At 36.1% G+C, this 24,046-nt stretch overlaps 1 protein-coding gene across 2 annotated transcripts in view; it reads right to left on the bottom strand.

Annotated features, from left to right (window-relative positions):
• Positions 1-1,479: 1,479 nt before the first annotated feature.
• Positions 1,480-24,046, bottom strand: part of LOC142352176 (snurportin-1-like) — a 34,400-nt gene continuing 11,833 nt past the window's right edge. Inside the window, exons 2-8 of one of the 2 annotated variants that reach the window (XM_075404584.1) lie at positions 18,109-18,304; positions 12,257-12,361; positions 11,487-11,592; positions 11,238-11,335; positions 10,142-10,219; positions 9,989-10,069; positions 1,480-2,084 (exon numbers count right to left, since the gene is read on the bottom strand). In XM_075404584.1, the coding sequence (XP_075260699.1) occupies positions 1,545-2,084; positions 9,989-10,069; positions 10,142-10,219; positions 11,238-11,335; positions 11,487-11,592; positions 12,257-12,361; positions 18,109-18,304 (1,204 nt within the window). In that variant the 3' untranslated portion in view covers positions 1,480-1,544. The remainder of the gene's footprint in view (positions 2,085-9,988; positions 10,070-10,141; positions 10,220-11,237; positions 11,336-11,486; positions 11,593-12,256; positions 12,362-18,108; positions 18,305-24,046) is intronic. The other variant, XM_075404585.1, reaches the window with a different exon arrangement.

Here is a 24,046-nt window from a genome sequence, read left to right as displayed (position 1 = left end):
AATATCAAATGTAGATACTATTGGTGTTATGAATGGAAATTATTATGAATGGGAATGGATTAGAAAATCTGAATCCTGACTAAATCTCCCCATAGTGAAGTAAATCCAAAAAGGCGGAAACAACGTTTTGTTTGAATTCCTTCCTTACTGTTTTTGTTACGACAGCGAGAAAATGGCCTTTTTGGCTGTAGCTAGCTCAAAGATTGACCTATCAATACAAAAGTCCCTTCACGCCTCAAGTTTACATGCTCGACATCTTCGGTGAACTGTACGCTTAACAACCTGTTTAAGCAGCAGGAGAGCTGTTCAGAAACTTATGGCCCCTCGAGTTACACCACATTGTTTCGTTTTTGAACAACTAAGTTTTTGAAGTTCTAGCTCAAAAGTCAGAACGAGCAGACAAAAAATAAGGAAAAGAATACGTACAATTACACCGAAAATGGTGGAACGACGAAGGCCGATTTGTAATTTTGTCATCGAAAACTTTAATTTATTAGAAAGATGTGAGTTCACAGAAAACAAATCTAAACTTGGAAGTGCTTCACATGGCAAAATTGAGGATTTATATACTTATCAAATTCAATGTAGTCAAAAGTTTTAAGGGTCGCAACTTTTTTTAAGAATTTGTTGAAATAGAGCTTTGATGAAGTCAAACTGATCTTGATCTACCTTGCAGTTTGGTGAGTGAAGAACTGGTTTTAATACTGAACACAGCTTTTAATCGTTACAAATAATAGGCCATCAAAGCTAGGCCAGGATTTTGTTTCTTCCTACTCGGTTTCCTGTTCAAAAACATAAGTCCAATTTTATTGATTCAACGTGCTGAAAACACCATTTCTATCGGATGCTGATAACTGAAATTACATTTTTTTCTCTTCTGACCGTTCATATTCCTTGCGACCCAGCATATCCCTCTGGTCAACGTGATACGCCAAAAAAGATAGAATTATTGAAAGTTACCCAATTAGATTCAGAAAAGACGTTCGTGTTGTGCAATCTGTCAGTATCTGGCTAATTCATAAGAGCGCACGTTCCATGCTCCCCCAGACGCACGTTCCATATGTTTACAGAATGATTAACTATGTAACGTCGTGCTCTGTAAATGGGGGAGCATAACTTGAACAACAAACTTGATTTCGGAGTGAGCAATTGAAATCACTCAAAAATCAAGAAGTGCGTGAAAAAGTCACTTGAGAAGTCAGGGATTATTCTAGAAGAAAAGCGCAAAACGGTCAAGCGAAAAATTTGCATGCATAAAAAAGACACCTTTACAATAATTGCTTCGCATTGGAGAGCAATTAAAAATTTCAAAATGCTCCACAACTCCCCAAATGCAAAATTTTTCCTGTCGTTGAATGAAAAACATTTAACAGGAGCATGATTACATGCTCTAACCAAACTGAGGCCACGTATCTGTGATTAACAATATTCTATCTTTTCAAATTTAGGGTCTCAAGTTTTTGATACTGCTAAAGAACCTGTGGATTTAATTGAATTTATGGAACATTTTTGAGAAACAAGATTAATGTAAAAACAATATCAATCTACCAATCACTCGAAAAGTCAGTTGTTTGATTAGAGTTCATGTCAAAATCTTTCACTCCCTTCGAACTGTTCGTTTTTTGTAGGTAGCCTGACATCATTTCATCAAAGTCTTTTTTCTCGACATGCATTCGCACACTACTAGCACCAACCATGTCGAAATCATCATCAATCTCATCCTTGTTCTCTAATTTCTTCGAATGATCACTCCAAGAATTGAAGTTTTTACTATACGCTTTTGTTGAATTGAAACCCGTCGTGGTAAAACTTGATGACGTGTTAGCTTTTGCAAACCACTTGTTCTCTTTCGCGTCCAGCTCGCTTTGTTTATCGTTAATATTCTCAGAATCCGTACTTTCATGAACAACCTTTTTCTTCTGTTTCAATTTCTGTTTGTTCAGCTGGGCCTGTTCCTCCGAGTATTCTAGTGGCACTTGGACACTTAGGACTGTTGACACCATGTGCGGTTTCAGCCATCCCACAAGTGGTGTCACTCCCAGGTGGTAGTGAGTCTGTCTGTGGAAAAACCACAGCCCGTCCAGCTAAAACCAAACTTTCTATCATTTTCCATCCGCTCATTCAGCTTCGGCAAATTTTCCCCCGATTTTGGGACAGCGAAGCTTGAGTAATTCAGAACTACCTCTCTTAAGAACTTTGCTTTCAATTTATGGATCTTTTCCGTTTGTGCCCCCAGCTTAGTGGGTGCATATTATTTGCACCCCCCCAAACGCACAAGCCATATTTTTGCATAATGATTTACTATGTAATGGCACGTGCTCTAACTGGGGGGTGCATAACGTACTGGGGGTGCACAAATGGAAAAGATCCCAAATTATTAATAGTAGCGGAAATAAATCTTCCGAGATGTGTGATTTACAATTTTTCTTTTTAACCTTTGCAGGACAGAGATTATCTCACAACTAACAATGATTTAACTATCTTCATTTGTACAGCACAAACAACTCAAAAATAGTTATTATAAAACTATTACAATAAAACAATCGCCCAAATGATAGAGCAAAACTCAAAATTGAACTAAAACATAGCTCACAGACTTGCGTGTCGTATAAGAAGGATCAGGCGAGCATCAAACGACAGGCGAGACTTAGTGAGCAGTAAACAAACTTGCCTTCAGGGCGTCGCCTGTTTATCCTCATTTTGAGGACCAAAAGTAAAAAGGGTCAGACAAAAAATCGGTCAAGCAAAAAATTGCATTAAAAAGACTACAGGAATAATATGATTGCTACAAACTTTGTTTGGGTGCAATTAAGAACTCAAACAAAAGCGACTAACGTCAAGCGAATCACTCTAAACGATAGGCAAGCAGTTGGCTCAGTAGCAACCTGCTTGGGATTAGGGAGGCTACCAGTAGAAGGCGCATTAGGAGGGTTTGGAGCGGGAGGTGGATTGCAAAGTGGGGAGAGGGTGAAGACCGCCAAAAATGTCTTTGAACCATGATTTTGTCTTCGGCGAATTGCAACTTTAGATACCCGTGGAGCTCTCAAGGATTTAACTGTTTATACCGTTTTTGAGGACAAAAAGATAAAAGCGTCCGACAAAAATCGCTCCATCGAAAAATTGCATAAAAAGCAATTAAGAAGTAGCCATTCCAAAGCAGCCTTTTTAACAGGCACCATTTTTACAAATGAGTTTCTTTGACCTTATGCCATTCAAAAATTCACTTCAGCATAATCTGCAACAACAAAACACCCGACAGATTGCCGGAAAATATCCGCAATTGATTCCCATTACCCGGATTGAGAGGGGCTAGTATCAATACCAATAAGCATTAGCGACAAAGCGGTAAAACGCAACAAATTTTTATTCGACGAAGTAAAACATAGGAGCGCAATAATAGCCTGCTGAGAAGACTAGGGGAAAGCTATTAATTAAAACATAGACCGACTAAGTTCGGACAAATTGCTCGGCTAAAGGACGCATAGGTTACAGAAACTTTTATGGTGCAAAACTTCCAAATAGGGAGAGGTTCGAACCCGCGCCCTCTAGGATGAGAGTCGGGATATTAAGCTTAAGCTTTAGTTTAGCAACTGGCATAATTTGTGAATAAGCGCAATTCCAATCAACAAAATTATCAAAAAGTCAGCAGAGAAATGATATCGGAAGAATGTTCTAGTAAAGACACACGTTTACAATGATTGAATCCTGAACTGCAATACAGAATTTTTATGGACCGATCAAAAAATAGACCATGTAATTACTAGGAATGACATTTGAAAACTATTTAGAAAACAAACTGACTAAATTCGGTCGAATTCATCTTGAACGACAGATAGGACCTCAATTCAGTTCGCTCTAGCCAGTTTCATCCAGGGAGGAGGCATTGAATTAGCGTATAACTTGAATGCCGGCGGTGGCTAATGGGACGAATTCTGAATAAGAGAAATTTAGATCGAGCAAACAAGTGAAAAAGTAAAATCTCGCAGTGAAAACAAATCTAGAACAGAAAGTTCACGCAAAGATTTTGCACCAACATGTCTTACAATTTGTTCGAAAAAAAGTAAGCATACCCGGCAGATCGCCGGAAAACAGTTGCCATTTATTCCTGCAACCCAGGTTCGGATTGAAAGGGCAGAAAACAAATTGATTTCAGTACAAAAAAAAATATTTTGAAAATACAAGCCACTTTGATCGGACTGCATAGGTAGACACAATCCTGTTTCCAAATGAGAGGCTACAGGGATTGGTATCAACACCAATAAATACCAATAAAGACCAAATTTGACTTTAAATACAGGTATCTAAAACTGGTACACATTGATTTGCTCCGTTTATATTTTTGATTTTGTTGTTCGATACTGACAACTGCTGTTTAAAAGCACTTCCAGAATAAGCAAAGAATGAAACTAAGCTAGAAAATTGAAACATAAACCGACTAATGTCGGAAGAATAGCTCTCGAACGATAGGCGGGTGCAAAAAGATTTTAACCACCGGGATTCGCACCATTGACCTCCCGCTTCTTAACCATATGCACTTCCGACTGTGCCATTTGACCATTATTTCTGCGATGCTGCAACCGAGTTTATATTAGTAACAAGCTTTTCTTCGGAGTGAGAGCAATAAAGATCACTCAAAAATGAAGAACGAAAGCATTAAAAAAACACTTGAGAAGTCAAAGAATGTTCTAGAAGAAAAGCGCAAAATGGTCAAGCAAAAAACTTGCATAAAAAGACCAACACGTTTACAATAATTGCTATGAACTTCGTTCAAGAGCAATTAAAAAGATGCACAAATAAAAAAAAATCTGAAAACAATTCAAGCAAAGCCAGCTGATTGCCGAAATAGCTTCGAAACAGATTTAAGTGATGTAAAATAGATAGAAACAGATACAAAAATGACTTGATGCAGTTACCAATCTTTTCAAAGACAAATGTTTTCAAACTAAAAATTTTTTCAACCTAAATTAGTTTCCGAAATGAAGTCACATACAAAAGTAGCAAAAAAGAGCAATAGAGGTATGAAAAGATCAACACAATTACACAAGTTTGCGGCGAGAAAAAAAAACATAAAAGAGCGTCACACAACGAAACAAAAACAAAAACCAATACCACCCCAATATAGCTACGCTCATCAAAAACTCAACTATAGAACAAAACTATTAGGCACAGCGTAGCTTAAAAGTTGAGATTTAGAAACTTTTCAACTTCCATAAGGAATCAAAAGGACAAAACATCAAATAAAGGCAAGATTCAGAAATTCACTAAACGAATCAAAAACTATTGGTATCTGAGCCATCAAAATAAAAAGCTAAAAACAATAGCTAAAATTAAGCTTAAAATAAAATTGCAAAAAAAATCGGACCTGAAGGATAATAAGAGCTGTTAGCGACTAGACCACAAGATAATTAACAAAAGCTCAAAAATCTATCAATATTCTCTAAAATAACAGTGTCAAGGTCATGAAAACCACTTTTATGAAATCAAGCTTTATGCCTTAGTAGCAACCGGTAAGACGTGTCGTTAATGGAATTAGATAGACATAACCGGCTAAGGTCATGCGATTCACTCGGGGTTCAAATTTGGGAGGGGTTCCCGTTTATTGATTTAAAATTCTCATTTAAAAAATTCATTTAAAAAAACTCATTTTAAAACTCATTTAAAAAAAATTGATCAAAAAATGCACTACAATACCCCTGGATCAATGTAATTGCTACAAACTTCGTTCGAGACCAATAAACAAGACAACAAAAAGCACAACAAATACGGGAAAAACTCAAATATTTTCTACAGTCAAACAGGGTCCTACAGTTAAGATATAAAAGCCACTAACTAAAAACTGGAGCCATTAATTGGGCTAAATAATGGCCGATTAGGCACAGATGAGACCTGCCCTAAATGAGACTGACTGATAGGACAAAATGAAGATCACAAAAACCAGGTTTCAAAAAAATTAAAAACTGCTTTTATTTTTGACAAAAATCTGAGAAACTATAGTCAAAGAAACATTTTGCTATGCACTGAAACGATACATTTATTTCACTTATGCCTCAATAGCAACCGTTGCGCTGCCTCTGATGACAGTTATTTAAACATACCCTGCAGATTGCCGGAAAATAGCCGCCGTTGATTCCAATAAGCATGACTGGGATTGAAATAACAGAAGATATTGAAAAAAAAGATTTTCGTACAAAAACATTTTTTTAAGTCCGATTTATTTTGATGGCATTTCGTAGTTGAACATACTTCTGTTTCTTAGAGAGAGGCTACAGGGGCTACTATCAATAACAATCAGCATTAGAGAGAGGTAACTAATACTTATAGGACCGACGTTCAAATAGCGGCCATCTAAAATTGGGCTTTATGGGTTTATCACGTTCTTTATCCCGTTTCAATTTTTTATACTGACTGTTCATTTTGAATTGCTTTGCTGAGCAACTGATGTTCAAAAGTCAAAAAAAACTGAGCAACTGATGTTCAAAAGTCAAAAAAAAGTCAAAAAGATTTCACGCAAAATGTTGAAAAAGCTGCAAAATGAGGTAAAGCGAAACATTTTTTTGTTCGACAAAAAAAACATAGCAGGACAAGTCCTGACGTACAATTCAAAGAATTTTCATTGACTAAACAGAAAACTAGACCTAGAACGGACTATGAATTGATTGGGAAAACCATTTACGAAAAAAATCCGATCCAAAAAATTGAAAAAAAACAGTAAAAATCAGAGTGAAATTGCCGCATGTGAACAAAAAACCACTAGCGAGAAACCGATTTTTTGTTCAAACACCGTTTTCTCACTCTACTTAAAAATTAGAGCCTAAAAAATTCACCCCGCAAAACCACTTGCTTTTTCGCTCAACTTCCTGTTTCGGCGTGACCAAAATCACAACTCCAATTTGACTTCGAAAATCATGAAAATGTGTGAACAGATCTTAAAAAAAAAGACAGCGCCCCAATACAATTCAAATTCTTTGAAATGTAAAAATAGGAGCGCTATGATAGCCGGCTGAGAAGATGAGGGCGGCTTTTAAAAACAGAAGCAATTGGCTGTCAGTTCCGTGAATCATGCAATGGCAAATAACACTATTAGAACACACGTGTAACTTTTTAATAGCTCTTAGGAGAGAAAAGACTGAAAACAGAAGTCAAACTGTCGGATATGAAAAAAAGTATAGCCACAAACACCGGAAATTTGTTCGAACACCAGATTCTCACTCAAGTTTAAAAGTAGTCACGCTTAGAACCTGATAGCCATTTCGCTCCGTTTACTACTCCAGCTTGACTAAAATCACAACTATAATTTGACTTCTGAGCGCGTTAATCTCTAAAAACCTTCCATGAAATAATGTCTCAAACTTTTTCGGTGAATCGCAAACTAAGAGAATAGCAAGGCCCGAAGAGAACTTGATACCCTCGGAAACACATTGCAAAAAACAAACATGAGACAAAAATTCAGTAGTACAAAAATTGCACATTAAAAACGGACAGCCGGAAAAACACAATTGCTAAATTTATTTGCGATCAACTGAAAAACCATATCAAAAACGGTCAAACCATATCAAAATTAGAAGTCAAAATGCCACACGCGATCAAGCAAACCACTATCGAGAAAACGCAATCTCCTGGAAATACCACTTCTCAGCATACGCATCCAACTCTTAAAGAACCACCCTTGACACCGTGAAATTATGCCTCTAATACAATTTCGCTGAATCGCATGCTTTGAGACTATTAAAGCTCTCAGAGAACTTAACAACCTCCGGAATCAAACAACAGAAAAGCGATAAACGAAAAGTCAGTACCCCGAAAAACTGAATTGAAAAAGAACAGCAGGACTAATAGAGTTGCGAGCAATTAAAAACAAACCGACAAATGTCGGAAGAATTGCTCTCGAACGACAGGCGGGTGCAAAAATTTTGACCCCAAAGGGATTCGAACCATTGACCTCCCGCTTCATAACCTTATGCACTTCCGACTTCGCTATTTGTCCCTTACTGTGCTACGCTGCAACCGATTTTATATTAGCAACAAGCTTTACTTCGGAGTGAGAGCAATAGAGATCACTCAAAAATGAAGAAAAGCGTGAAAAAAACGCAAGCGTGAAAATTTGCATAAAAAGACCAACACGTTTACAATAATTGCTATGAATTTCGTTCAAGAGCAATTAAAAGCGATCAACACAATTCATTGCGATGGAAAGAGAAAATATGGAAAAAAATGATTTTTGTAGACAAACAATTTTAAAGTGCGAACTATTTTGATGTCATTTTGTAATTGAACATACTCCTGTTTCATAGTGAGCCGATACAGGAGCTAGTATCAAAACGAATAAGCATTAGAAATGGTAACTAGGACTTCGAAGAACCAAGTTTGAGAAATGGGCATCTAAAACTGGGCTCTATCTATGCGTTTATCCCGTTTCTATTTCTGATTTCGTTTCTTGATACTGACTCTTCATTTTGAATGGATTCGCAGCGCAACTGATGTCTAAAAGCACTTTTAGCAGAATGAGAGAAGAGTGAAACTAGCCTAGAAAAGTCAAAGATTTCACGCAAAATGTTGAACAAGCTGTGAACTAAGGTAAAGCAAAAAATTTTATTCGACGAAATAAAAAACATAGCAGGACAATTCTTGACGTACAATTCAAAAAAATTTCATTGACTAAACAAAAAACTAGACCTAGAACGGACTACGAGTGAATTGGGAAAACCATTTCCAAAATATAACATCAAAAATTTAAAAAAAAACAGAAAAACAATGTCAAAATGCCGCATGTGAACACAAAATGCGAAAAATGGAAATTTTGGTTCAAACAAAAAACTAGGCCTAGAATGAACTACAAACGTATTGAGAAAACCCTTCAGAAAAAACAGCAAAAAATCAAAGTGAAATTGCCGCATGTGAACAAAAAACCACCAACGAGAAAGCGAATTTTTGTTCAAACACCGTTTTCTCACTCTGCTTAAAAATTAGAGCCTAAAAAATTCACCCCGCAAAACCACTTGCTTTTTCTCTCAACTTCCTGTTTCGGCGTGACCAAAATCACAACTCCAATTTGACTTCAAAAATCATGAAAATGTGTGAACAGATCTTAAAAAAAGTTAGCGCCCTAATACAATTCAAATTCTATGAATTGTAAAAAAATAGATGCGCTGAGGCGGCTATCAAAAACCACCATAGAGAAAACGAATTCCTTTTCAGACAAATTCTCATTATAACTATCAAACCCTAAGAACCGCCCTTTGGACCATGACTTTATGTCTCTTAAACAACTTCGGTAAATCGCATAGTTAGAGACTGGTAGGGCTCTAAGAGAACTTAATACCCCCGGAACCACACTCCGACAAAGAAAAGGATAAGACAAAAATTCGGTACTACGAAAAATTGTATTGAAAAAAAAAACAGCAGGACTAACATAATTGCTACAAAACTGAATCTTTGAGCAACGGAAAAACCCGATCAGAAACAGCAGAATTAGAAGTCAAAATGCCGCAAACGATTAGGAAAACCTCTAACGAGAAAACAAATTCCTGTTCACACATAACTGGTGCGTTTCCGGAGGGTATTAGGTTCTTTTAGAGCCTTACTATTCTTTAAGTATGCGATTCACCGAAATTGTTTCAGAGACAAATTCATGTTTGAAAGGCATGTTCTTAGACTTTGATAAGTATACATAGTTATGTGTGAACAGGAATTTATCCTCAATATATAACCTCAATTCAGTCAATCGGCAAAAGAGCAATTCTAAAGCAAAACATCCGACTAAAGCGAACGACACTCAAATTGCTCTTGAACGGCACAAAACTAGTGGGGGATTTGTTTTTCGAGAGTTCCATTCGAGGTCTTCACTAAGAGGCTTACTAAAAACCTATAGTAAAAAATAGAACTACTCTGGCCCAATTGTCAATAAAAAAGACGGCAACAATAGTTGCTTCAAACATCATTCGAGAGCAATTAATTAATAGCTTCAAAGAGCAGAAAAGCAGAAACACACCTTTTCAGGAGGAAAATGTCTGATAGCTGACACGATGCCTTCCTCGGTACAAGGGAAGTAGGGCAACACCTCAAATGGAGACTAAAACATAAATCACCTCATTAGAACAACAGAGCTTTTCACATTTGTCAACAAGTTGAAAGAAATCCTTACCCGGTTGAACTTTGACTTCTTCGTGATTTCAGGGTGCTCTTGAAACTTCGTTTGCAACCAGAAGAAACGGAACTCCGTCTAAACACAGAAAAACCTAAATTGGTCAAGTTCTAAAGATCGTGCTTTAAATTCTGACTTCAATGTGCCTTTTCCTTGAATAAAGTGTCCTGTACTAAAAACGTGCATTTATATTATATAAATCTTGAACGACAAGTTAATTTGCCGACATTTTATAGCGCTAGGGGGGTGATTGGGTTGACTCAGTGGGTCAAACAATTAGGATTAAGAACCCCCCTTTACACCATGAAATTGTCTCCTCAAAACAAATTTGGTGATACGCATTCTTAGAATCTAGTAAGCCAAAAGTCTCTAAGAGAACTTAATGCCCTCAAAGCGCTACCAGTTTATACCGTTTTTGAGGACAAAAAGACAGACGAAAAATCTCATAAAAAAGACCACAGGAGTAATATAATTACTACAAGCATCGTTTGAGAGCAATTAGAGAACATAGACCGACTAACATCGGAAAAATTTCTCTCGAATGACAGGCGCGATATAATTCAGGGGCTGTAGCCTCGATAAATGTTTCGTTATGGGTGCAAAAACATCAGCCGATTCCTTCACCTCGACGGAGGTATTAACCACTCGGCTATCAGGGACTTGTCATCGCGTCTCTAACAATCAGTTTTGTTCGAACAAACTATTTCGGAGTGAGAGCAATTGAAACCACTCAAAAATCAAGAAGTGCGTGAAAACGTCACTCAAGAATTCAAAAATTATTCCAGAAGAAAAGCGCGAATTGGTCAAGCAAAAATTTGAATAAAATTGAATAAAAAGCGAAAGTGAAGTCAATATTAAAAGACAAAAGTCCAAGTCATGAACAAATTTGTTTCCCCCAAAAACAAACCTGTAGAACACCAATACTCCTTTTCGAGTCGTAAAAAGACCACAGGACTAATGTTATTGTCGACTACTTCGTTTGAGACAAATTAAAAATGTATGTTAATGCACAGGATATTAAAGAGAAATTTAATCACGAGCTCTATTATTAAAACTAAATTGACGAGAACATCAACTAGTTATTATGATAACTCACTTCACAATCTAGAAAAGGATGTCCATTCCAGCAGAGAAGATCCAAACAGTAGTACTTGTTTTCGGGAGGACTGTACACACAATCCAGAATCGTGTAGGCTGAAAACACATTAAACATCAATTTTAGCTATGCCTCCATCTACTCGGCACTATCTTTATCAAGAGAACTTTATTATAATTAGACATATAATTGGGAGAGTGAAAAGATTAATGCTTAACGTAACAAGGAGTGGCCAGTTTATTTGTGTACCATATTTTTGATATTTTGTGCAGTTACGGCGGTTACCGTTGGGCAGCTCTGATTCGAACTCGTATTGCACCTTCACGCCAAATTTAGTCCACGCGGTACAGTAACCCTAAACACAAGTAAACCATTGATTACATAAACCTGGAAAATGCAACTCTGGCTTTAATTCGTTAACAAAACGGACTAACAACATCAGGCGACTTGCTCTCAAACTACCTGTGACGCCTACTACTGTAACTACTGGCTAGGTGAGACGTTTTGCGTGTGTGTGTGTGTATGTGTGAGAGAGGGAGAGAGAGAGAGAGAGAGAGAGAGAGAGAGAGAGAGAGAGATGGGGGAGCGTCCAAATTGCCAAGTGGAAGAGGGTGGACGGAGGAGTGGCGGGGAGGGAGGGGGGATCAAACTCATAAGCGCGTTACCTGTTATTCCCGTTTTTGAGAAATTGGTCCAGTCAAATATGGAATAAAAAGTACCGCAGCAGTATTAAAATTGCTACAAACTTCGTTTGAGACCAATTAAGAAGTAAATAATGCATGCATGATCATTTTAATCAAAAATGAGAAATAAAGTTCCAAATATTGGACCTGCTCCATCCATCCGGAAAAGGAAATAGTTACAGAGAACTTACTTTGCTCATCCTAGTTGATATGTTCGGAAAATTTTTGTTAGAATAGTGATTGAAAATTAGGCAGACCCTGCTGCATTCAAAACATACGGTTTTATGTAACCAGTAACAATGAAATATCAAACGGTAGATGTCAAAATGATCTTACCTGAGAAGCGGTGACCAGATTTCTCTTTCCCACCGGACATGGCATTACGTAACAACTGGTCTCGAAATCCTCTGGAACGTCAACCAGCCACTCTGACAGCATCAACTGAAATAAGCTGAATTCTTCAATGAAATAAAATGCCATAATCAAACTTTTTGCCACAAACCATGATTACAGCCAACAGATTGCGGTACCATAGCCTTGAAATAGAACGCTGTTTGTAAATAATTAAGAGCCAGCAAAAATACATTTAAGAAAACATAGCTCGATGGATTCCGAACGGCCCGCTGAAAATTTGTTTTCAAATTGGCCAAATAACAAACAAGTCACAAGTCTTCTAAAAACACGAAAAGCAATTGCGCTGCTAAAAGTAAGCGCTTATGACAACAAATTAGGGAGGTAAAATTAATATCGGTACGCTATCAAAAGATTTGTAGGCTATATAGAGTCCCGTCTTTAGACTTTGCAATGTGAAACCCTCGCAACTAGAAGCCACTACTGATGACGATGCCCGACTAGATTTCAAAGCTAATGGCTTCGTCGATTCACGTTTCAGAAGAACGTTCTTTGATGTAAAAGTGTTTAATCCGTATGCTAAGGGTTGCCCAAGAAGCAAACCGGATTCCTACAAATATCAACAGTCCATCAAGAAGCTGAAATACGAGCAAAGGATAATCGAAGTCGAGAAAGCCACCATCTGTCCGTTAATATTCTCGTGTACAGGGGGAGCTGGTCCGTCAGCATCAAAAGCCATACAGAGGTCAGCTTCCAGGATCCGCAATAAGAAAGAATATTCTTATTCGGACGTGATCACGTACATAAGGACAAAAATAAGTTTCGCGCTTTTGCGTAGCTCCATACTCTGCCTCCGTGGCGCACGCTCCATGTGTAAAGTGGGGAGGAGGGGATTTCAAATCGAAGGAACGTTCCGTCTCCAGAGCAGAGTGAATTTACGTCTCCAGAGCAGGTTCGGTAAATCGGATACTTAGTCATGACCTTAGAAGCTGTGGTCGAACTGTGATTAGTAAAAAACGAAATGTGATGCGTCAATTTGATTTAAAAACAGTTTCCAGAAATCTCGTTTCTAGAAGCCGCCCAGCCGCAAAATAACCTTTCAGATTGAGACATCTTCAATCGACTTTACCATTTCAAACTTATGCAGCCATAGTTATCTTGAGGGTGAAGAAAAACATTCTGTGGGTTAAGTCATTGTGTCCCAAAATTATTTGCTCGCATGACCAAAAGACTCACGCCAATGAGTGTAAAAAATGACATCACGCGCACAACTAAGTTAAGATATTACATGAAAGAATTAACAATAGCTGAAATAAAGCGAGCTTGAGGTCAGATATTACAAAAATCTTGACAATAAAACCAAGAGAAGGTCAATTATAGCGCCGCTCAGCTACTAATAAGATTATAAACAAAAACAGTTAGAATTCAAAAACAACCAAGTAACGTCGGACAAACTGGTTTTGATCAACTCGGGAGGGCTCAATTCTATCTTAACCCGCATGATTAGGGTGGAGGACAAAAAGTTTGTGAAACAGAGTCCAACGATAGCGAGTTTTTCATTAGACTTTTACCAAGAAAATGCCGCGAAGTGAGCTCAGCTGCTGCAAATCGCGAACGAAAGACCAATTTGGACCACTCAAAACTCAAAAGTCAAGGACGAGAAGTAAATTTTGCATAAAAAATATTAAATTGTTTTACACATCGTTCGTTCCATATCAATTATATATCAAATTAACTGATGTTCAAATCAACAGAGAAAAAAATTAAAACTAATTTTTAAAGAAAGAAAGAATTAATTTCTCCAAGTACTCAATATAAACAAACTATAACAAACATCAATCTATAAAGAGACTCGGAGGGGACAGACAACGGGACAAATTGTACTCAACACTCTGCCCTTCATAAAGGAAATACTTTAAGGAAATACATTAAGAAGTAAATGTTTCCCAATTTCCAGTTCCATTACGAAAATTTGTGCGAGAAAATTGAATCATGGTACCCAAAGTTTCTGTTTCCTTCGAAAGAATCCAGGCTTATTCTGATAGTGCTGTAGCATGCACGTAAATGGTATTAAAGAAATAACCCTTACAGAGAAAAAATGTGTTTTAGAAGCTCTCTGTTGTTAAGTATGTACGAGTCTTTCAATTTGTGATAAAGATTACTTATGTCATTAACAGTGCAGTTAATAATCCAAAGTAACTCCTGCATTTGATGATATACCACGACTATATTAAGTACAAAAGCCATATTAGCACCATTCCACTACTTGTTTTCACATATGTTATTAATTTGCAAAATTGGCCTGAAATTTGGGAATGTGGCACTTTAAATACACCCGAAGTTGATGATATCTTTAATTATAGAAATTTTCTGTTTATATACCCAGAGACCAAAGATCGACTGAATGCCAGAGAACATTGATTTTGCCAGAAGCGTTCCACAATTACACAATTGCTCACATTTCTGCATGAGTTATATTTTAAGTATGACAAAAACGCCGGGGAAGTCGTTCACTTAGATTTCATCAAAGTTTTGCTGCGGATCACGCGTCATTGCTTTCGAAAATTAGGTTTTTAAAAAAAGATTTTGTGAAACTCACTGATTTGGGTGGTCCAGTAGGGGTCAAACCAAAAAAGTTTCTTTATTGCATTCATAGAGTCTGATAAGCTGAAAGGTTCCAAGAGCCCTTGATGCCCTTCGAGCGTTACCTTTTTATCTAGTTTTTGAGAACGAAAAGTGAAATGAGTCAGACGCAAAATCAGTCATGCAAAAAATCGATCATTAACCCAAAGACTAATATAAGTACAACGACATTCGTTTGAGTGCAATTAAACAGCGTTCCCTTCAACCTGCCATCAGGAGATAAATTTAGACTATTCATTTCAAGCATTTTGTCGGTTCTTCTATGCGAATGTCCGTACTGGTTTCCTGATATGTCTGATCTACGAAGATTAGCACAACGCAATATTCATAGACTGCTGTGCTTATTCGGCTCCAATGACTACTTCTCCATGCTAAAACTATCAAACTCTTTGCCGATATGCTTTCAACTTACCGATGGTGACATTCGTGTTTTACGGCACTCTTTAACTTTGGACAGGTTTTTCAAGTTTAAAGCAGAGGCTTCAAGCCAGCCAACTATTGATCGTGATCGTCTGGAGATCACACGAGCCAGAAAAAGGAAACAAAAACAAAACCGGGGATTGGCTCAATTTCAGCATCAACTTCCTCCGGGATGGTTAAAAATCAAAAATTGCAACACAAAATCTGCTAAAGGCCATGAAAAACGACAAATATGATTGACCTATCTTGCACATGGTACCTTAAACCAATATTTAGTTTTTTTTGTATAGCATGTTTTCCTGTTCAATTGTTTCTTGTATTTTTCTAATTCTTTAACCTAATTTGCGTCATATTATCTTTGTTCTACCATTTTTTCGACATTGTTTAAACCCTCAGAAGGTAATTACAGTCTTTTACTACTATTTATACTATTAATTAGGGCAGTCAAAAAGTTTAAATGCACCAACAAAATTTGAGCCAAAGCAACGAACAAATTTGAGACCTTCAATTGGTTACAACATATAGCGGAGATAATCAATAGAGAACACCACAGCTAAACAAGGGGGAGGGGGTTGAACAGGAACTGGCTTAATCAGGTGGAAGGCTTGCTCTCCGCTCATTATAGACCAGCAGTTGAGTAGGAATAAAGATAGTGTTTGTAATTGACCAATTTTATATTTTAAAAAAAACTTGGGTAGAAAGACTATTCTGGTAGTTTTGATTTGATTTCTTGCAGTGCTTTCATCAGCTTTCAAAAACTGTATGAAACTGATTCCGGTCACGCAATCCAACAATTAACCACTAAAAACAAACATACCCGGCAGATTGCCGGAAAATAGCCGCCGTTGATTCCAATAAGATGTTGAAAAAGCGGCAAAATGAGGTAAAGCGAAACATTTTTTTGTTCGAAGAAGTAAAAAAATATAGCAGGACAAGTCCTGACGTACAATTCAAAGAACTTTCATTGACTTAACAAAAAACTAGACCTAGAACGGACTATGAGTGAATTGGGAAAACTATTTCTAAAAAAAAACAGATACAAAAAATAAAAAAAAAACAGACAATGTAAAAAACTGCATGTGAACAAAAAACCATCAGCGAGAAATGGACATTTGTTTCAAACAAAAAATTAGGCCTAAAATGAACTATGAATGGATTGGGAAAACCAATTAGAAGAAAAATCCGATCCAAAAAAACGAAAAAACAGCAAAAATTACAGTGAAATTGCCGCATGTGAACAAAAAACCACTAGCGAGAAAGCGAATTTTTGTTCAAACACCGTTTTCTCACTCTACTTTAAAATTAGAGCAAAGCAATTTCACGCTGCAAACCGCTCGCTTTTTCGCTCCATTTCTTGTTTCGGCGTGACCGAAATCACTACTCCAATTTGACTTCAAAAATCATGAAAAATGTGTGAACAGATCTTAAAGACATAGCCGGAAGAATTCCGTAAACGACTCCAAGGAGAAAATTGCCCATACTTTTGACTACACAACTAGAACAACTATTGTGAACCCTGAACCTCCACAAACGCCATAAAAAATTTAAGGAAGAATAGAAACGGCATTCAAAAACATTGAAAAAAAAAACAAAAAAACTAGAAAAACTTCATGAGTTTTTTTTTAATAGTACAAGGAAACCTAAAGCCGAGAAAAATTCCTTTCCAATTAGGGCAATGGAAAGCTCGCAAAACAATGGGCAAGTCATAATAGGCTAAGAAACTTGTCTAAGACTAAGAAAGAAAAACTGCAAAAAAAATATGAAAAATGTTTTAAAATTTCTCAATTTTTCTGTCAATTTTCCGAAGAAAAAAATGATTTACATCAATAAAACTTTAGTCAATTGGTAGCTGAATATTCCTTAAATAACAAGCTTCCATTCAAATCCCACTTAAAGCATCAATACAAAGAAACGGGCCGAAAATCATTAAATTTCGTGTAAAAATCAGCAAAACTGATCAAAATCCTCCAAATTAGCATTTAACTCAGAATTAACTACTTAAAACCTTCAATTCCTATCAAAACAAGCCTAAAACTAATACAATATCATAATCAAACCTCATAACCATCAAAAGTTGCAAAAAAACTCCTTTTAAAAGCCGCACGTGAACAAAAAAATTTCGCTCGCTTAGAGAAAATTTTTTCACACATCAATTTTTCGCTCTCTCAAAAACAGCGGTATGAACAAAAACCACTCTTTTCGCTCCGCTCTTCACTTTTGTTTAGCCCCAAAATCACTCCAAATTTTTTCACGCGTTTCATTTACGGCTTCAAAAATCACTCCAATAAAATTGATTAAAAAAGGACTTCTCCAATACTCTTCGAGTCGTAAAAAGACAGCGCCCCAATACAATTCAAATCCTTTGAATTTTAAAAAGTTAGGAGCGCTATAATAGCCGGCTGAGATGAGGGCGGCTATTAAACAAACTGACTAAAGTCAGATAAATTGATCTCGAACGACAGGCGAGGACATTTAGTCCACGCAAATAGAGCAGTCAAATCAGTCAGGCAAAAATTTTGCATTAAAACACAGACGACTGCAATAATGGCGGCAATCTTAGTTCGAGAAGAATTAATTACTCGAGAATTAAATCAGTCTGTTGAAAATTGCGTTAGGACATCGAAAGGACCGATATAATTGCCACAAAGTTTGTTTAAGAGCGATTAAACAGCTCAACACCTTTGACTTTTCTCTGAAAGTAAAAGCATTATCCTTATCCGCCTCGCTAGAGCTTTGCGTCTCAAAAATATTGTGCACCAAAGTATACAACTTACTCTAGGTGTTTTGTGTTGTTTCCGCGGTCGAGAAGAGTAGCTACAGAGCCCCGAGGTGGTGAAGGCATTGGAAGGGGAGGAGTAATCATCCTGTACAATACTCCCATCGTCTTCAAAATCTTCATTTTCTCGTTCGATGTCACTCAAGTTGTCTTCAGCTATCTTTCGGGCGAGTAATTGCGCATCGCATCGTTTTCTAAAATATATTTCTATATCAATCTGCTGATTCCTGCCAGTTTTAAAATTTGATTGTAAAATCAGTTGCTCTCATGGTTTAATCTTCAAAAATGTTTCACGATTTAAGCTTTTTAGTAAACGATTTAGGCTTTTGCAAGTTATTGTTACTCCAGACAGCCAAGTACATTTTAACCAGGAGTACAACAGGAGAACTTCTTGTTCTCATTAGCCACGTGACCACTCACTGGTGCAATCGACGACGAACTACCACGCCTTTCACAGTATTGTTGGTACCTTGAAGATGGAACTATTCCCTGCTACGGAAGACTAACTCTGCAAAACTTTGGAAATTTGGCCTCGATGGGGAAAAATTATAGTCTAGAGCTCAGAAAAGATAAGTACGAACCTTTATCTGTCAGCCATAGATTTAACTGCAATTGATAACATCATTAAAAGGAACATTAAACAACGAAATATTAGCTACAATAGGTTCCCCAATTTATACACCATGCTGTTTAAGGAAACGCGTTGACTAAATTGAGTCTCTGTTTTAACTTAGTTCATTTTGATGACCCACAATAAGCGCTGGACATATTGCTAAACCGTCTGTGCGCTCAGTCGACAAAAAACCTTAAATCCCAAAGTGGAATCAGTGCGCTATGCAACACCGCCAATATTATAATCGAGGTCAATTGAAGCTGAAGAAACCACAATTTATTGCTTCAATTCAATCATTGACGGCAGATAATTAGGATTAACTGCGGAATACCAGAATGCGAAATTTAACCTGTTGATGACAATTCACTAAAAAACGAAGAGAAATAAGGAGGCTTGCTAGGCACATAGCTCTGTGATGAAAATAGAAAATCACCTCCGGGATTGGGAACTAAAATCTATTCGCATGTCAATCATTAAAATATTTTCAGCTAATCTAAATTTTCTCCGTATATTTTAAAACGAACATTGTTAATTTCCTCTGGTACACATAAGTATAAAAAGCAAATGGTAAAAGAGGCAATGTAAAGTTAAGAATATAACATTATGTAAAATTATAAAATCATTAAATTACTGAATTAAAAATTTGACCTTACATTATTAAAAAAACGGCCTAAAATGCGAGCATAAAATGTTCTCACAATTTTATATGTACATCGTGAAGATTAAAAATTAAAATTAAAATCTAATGCTCTCAATCTCATCTTTTATATCTGTTACTTTTGGGTCCTTCAAAAATTCTTTCCAAAAATATTCTTTAAGTTCTTTTTTTAATGAAGCTTTCGATGTTGTTTTCAGTCTAATATTAGAAGGTAGACTATTATAAATTGAAATGGCTTGTGCAATAAAAGAATCAGTTAAAAACTTATTGTTCTTTCTTATATCGAACGTTACTTTTTTGACCTGTCATGTTGTTTTATTCTCATGGTAGAGAGAGGTTCAATTTTATATGCTGGAAGAACGTTGTTGAGTAAGCGAATAAAATATTTTGAGCAACGATATTTCAAGAGAAAAGAAACTGGTAGTATTTTGTTGCGAAGTTTGAGATCTGTAGACCGATCGTGTTTTCTATTAAAAATGGATTTTATTCCCCAATTCAATTGTTTTTCTAAAGTTGTGAGTAATGACTTTTGCAACCCTATTAGAATTAGCGCGGAATAATGTAGATGACTTATTACTATTGCATTAAGTAATAAGACTTTCGTTTTCTCTGGTAAACTTTTACTTAGTGTATTCAAAACTTTTATTCCACAAGCCATTCTCTGAAGAATCTTTTTCACTTTTCCATCAAATTTTAGTTTGCTGTCTATAATTACGCCAAGATACTTCACACTATTTGATTCTGCTATTCTTTCATTGTCAACATTCAGAACAGTATTTGTTAACCTCTTCCTGGTGCTGAACACAATATATTCTGTTTTTTGTTTGTTCACTACTAACTGGGACTTGGCAAAAAAATCAATAATTTTTGAGATGTTATGTTCAAGTTTTGTTTTTGCCAATATTTCATCAGTGTCGGATGTAAAAAGAAAAGTATCGTCTGCGTACTGGACAACCGTGCAATCCTCTTCAACAATCTTTGCTAAATCGTTGACGTAAATGTTAAATAATAGAGGTCCTAAAATAGTACCTTGTGGAACTCCCCTCTTCAAATTTATCCAGTCCGATTCAATTCCATTCAGAACTCTTTGCGTTCTTTTACTCAAATAATTCTCTATTAAATTGGTAGCATGTTCATCGAAACCTATATTTTCAAGTCTCCGTAACAGTATTTTGTGGTTTATAGAATCAAAAGCCTTTGAAAGATCTAAAAACGCCCCTGTAATTTTTTTTTCTTGTTGAGTTCTAATCTTATTTGTTGTCGATTTCAGGATAGCATCAATTGTTGAAATTTGTTTTCTATAACCAAATTGACTGGCCGACAATAATTGCTCCCTTTCTAGGAAACTTGTGATTTGTGAACTGAACGCCTTTTCAAAAATTTTTGACAAAGCAGAAGTGACAGAAATAGGTCTATAATTGAGTGGGTCTTCGGGATTCCCTTTTTTGAAGAGTGGAGTTACACAAGCTTTTTTAAGATCTTCTGGAAATTTTCCTTCTGTAATGAATTGATTAATGAGATAACATAGTGGCTCCGCTAGCGCTGCTTTAGCATCTTTTATTGCCCAAGCTGGTATTTTTTAAGGACCGACTGGTTTACTTGTATTCAATGAATCTATGAGCACGTTTGTTTCCTTGTTTGTTATATATCGGAAATTGAAACACTTTCTCGGAGCAGTTTTAGGAGGAATGTTAGTTTGTTGCAAGCCAATGAACTCTCCTAGAGTCGAAAATCTGTAATTTAGAAGATTTGCGATTTCCATGGGCTTTGTTATCTTATCACCAAAACTGTTTAATAAAGATTGAATTCTTGCTTGAGTCTTTTCTTTATTACGAAGATCTTGAATGAATTTCCATCTGGCTTTTTCACTGTTTAACTCTATAAAACTTGAAAGAAATTGTTTTTCTTTTTGACGGATTAAATCGTTTTTAGTTTCATCTTCGCTAATTCTTGAAAACTGTCTTTTTGTTTCCTCACATAACCATTTTTCTTGAAGCAAGAATTTTGGTTTATCCGTTCTAATATAACAGGCTTTAATTGGATCATGTAGTGCTAATGCTCTTTCAATAATTCTTTGAAATTCTAATAACATCATATCTCCTGTCACTGCACCGTAAAAGTGTCTCCAGTCTGAATTTTCAATAAAATTTTGGAATGCTATGGCTGAAGTTTTTTTTTGTCAAAAAATTTTTTCTTTGATGTTTTTGATTTTAGCATCACAGATTTAAGAACTGTGATTTTTGCAAAATTATCAGTTTTCAAAATCGTATCCGCAACTATGCCAGTTCCGTAATCGTCTGTTATGATATAATCGATAAGTGTTGAAGAAGAGGTAGTCATTCTTGTAGCTGTATTATTATTCGTTGGTTTAAGATCATATGGAGAAATTACAGATTGCAGCAGACTTCTGTCGCGCTTTGCAAAATAGTTTAAGTTGTAGTCTCCAGCAAGTATGACAGATTTTCCTTCAGCCATAGCAAGATCAATTCCCAGGACCAATTTTTCCAAAAACATCTTAACAAGTTTTTTTTTTCAGGACAGTATGATAAATTCAAAACGCATTTCTTTTTTTGTATGCACAATTGTTTTTCTTTTTGACGGATTAAATCGTTTTTAGTTTCATCTTCGCTAATTCTTGAAAACTGTCTTTTTGTTTCCTCACATAACCATTTTTCTTGAAGCAAGAATTTTGGTTTATCCGTTCTAATATAACAGGCTTTAATTGGATCATGTAGTGCTAATGCTCTTTCAATAATTCTTTGAAATTCTAATAACATCATATCTCCTGTCACTGCACCGTAAAAGTGTCTCCAGTCTGAATTTTCAATAAAATTTTGGAATGCTATGGCTGAAGTTTTTTTTTGTCAAAAAATTTTTTCTTTGATGTTTTTGATTTTAGCATCACAGATTTAAGAACTGTGATTGTTGCAAAATTATCAGTTTTGAAAATCGTATCCGCAACTATGCCAGTTCCGTAATCGTCTGTTATGATATAATCGATAAGTGTTGAAGAAGGGGTAGTCATTCTTGTAGCTGTATTATTATTCGTTGGTTTAAGATCATATGGAGAAATTACAGATTGCAGCAGACTTCTGTCGCGCTTTGCAAAATAGTTTAAGTTGTAGTCTCCAGCAAGTATGACAGATTTTCCTTCAGCCATAGCAAGATCAATTCCCAGGACCAATTTTTCCAAAAACATCTTAACAAGTTTTTTTTTCAGGACAGTATGATAAATTCAAAACGCATTTCTTTTTTTGTATGCACAACTCAACCCATAAACTTTCAACATTTGTATCCGGAAAGCAGTTGAGATCATCGCGGAGACGAGGTTTTAATGATTTCGGAATGTACATGATAATACCACCACCTTTTGTTTTTGTTGTTTGGATGCGATCTTTTCGAAAACAGTCAAAGTTTTGCTTATCTACATGCCAAAATTCTTCCGGATGATTTTGTGACAACCATGTTTCACTAAACGCATATATGCAGTTGTAACCAATGTCTTGAATGAGTTCTTTCAACAGCAGATGTTGTCCTGCTAAACTTCTGGCGTTTTGATGTAGAATTTTTATTCTGGAATCAAATAATTTTTTTTTCATCATAAGTGCATATGGTAAAACTGGTCCAGGGTTTATTTCGATGTTACCACTTTTTAGTAGAAGATACCATATAACAACCAAGAAAAAGGAAAGGTCGAATTTGGAGGGTAAAGCACATTGTTTGAGGTTACAGATTGCTTTGAATGAAGGTATTCGAGATGCATAAGGAAAACTGTAAAAAAAAACATTCTGAAATACTATCGGAGGATATGAGTAGTACACATAGTATAACTATGAGTCGAATACTTGCCATTTTTGGTTATATCTGATTATAAATCATTACAAGTTGCAAAATAGCTTAAAAACAGCCGAAACTGCAGCTAAAATCCATTTGTATAACGATATGTTGGTCTCCATGGTTTGTAAGTGTTAGCCCTACTCACGTATGCGCTTTGAGAATATTGCAAAGGTTGTAAACGAACAAGATTACAAGAAGTTAAAAGAAAATGACTTAAAACTGCATTTTTAATGAACGGAATTCCCTGCTGAAAGTTAAAATGTATGTCATCGTAAAAGAGAGCATTGTAATTTGCCATTTGACTCAACATGTTGCACACAGGAAGTATTTTGATTTTTTCAGTGTTTTCTTGTGTAATATACTCTCGCAGTTTTTCATTGAATTCGTAAATTTTGTTGTTTGTCTGTTCGTTTTTCGGCATTTTTTTAAGGGAGGCACTTCCATCAATACTAATGTTTCTGGGCTGAACTTTTCCTTTATTGCAGAGACAAGATCTTTGTAATCTGAGAATAATGTTTCTAAATGATCACTTTTTTGTTTTAGAATAGCATTGGTCCCATCCTGTAAAATGACTGTTTTCATCTTTTTTTGATCGTAACCCTGTAATAATTGCAGTTTTTCCCTTGTCGTCGAGCCTGGTTAAGCATGTATACTGCAGTCCTGAGGAAATGTCCGATCTCTTGCCAGGTGTTTGATGATACTACTACCAATTAAAAAATTTTCTGTTTTTTCCTCGATCTACAATTAGAACTTTGTTACAGAATCTGTTGCTTAAAAAGAACTATTGTGCTAACGTTTAAAACTAGCAATGCATAAGAAAGTGTTTAA

This window comes from Convolutriloba macropyga, chromosome 13 (genome assembly GCF_964194025.1).
Source record: "Convolutriloba macropyga chromosome 13, txConMacr16.3, whole genome shotgun sequence".
NCBI lineage: Eukaryota > Metazoa > Xenacoelomorpha > Acoela > Convolutidae > Convolutriloba > Convolutriloba macropyga.
This window is presented reverse-complemented; position numbering and strand designations above follow the sequence as displayed.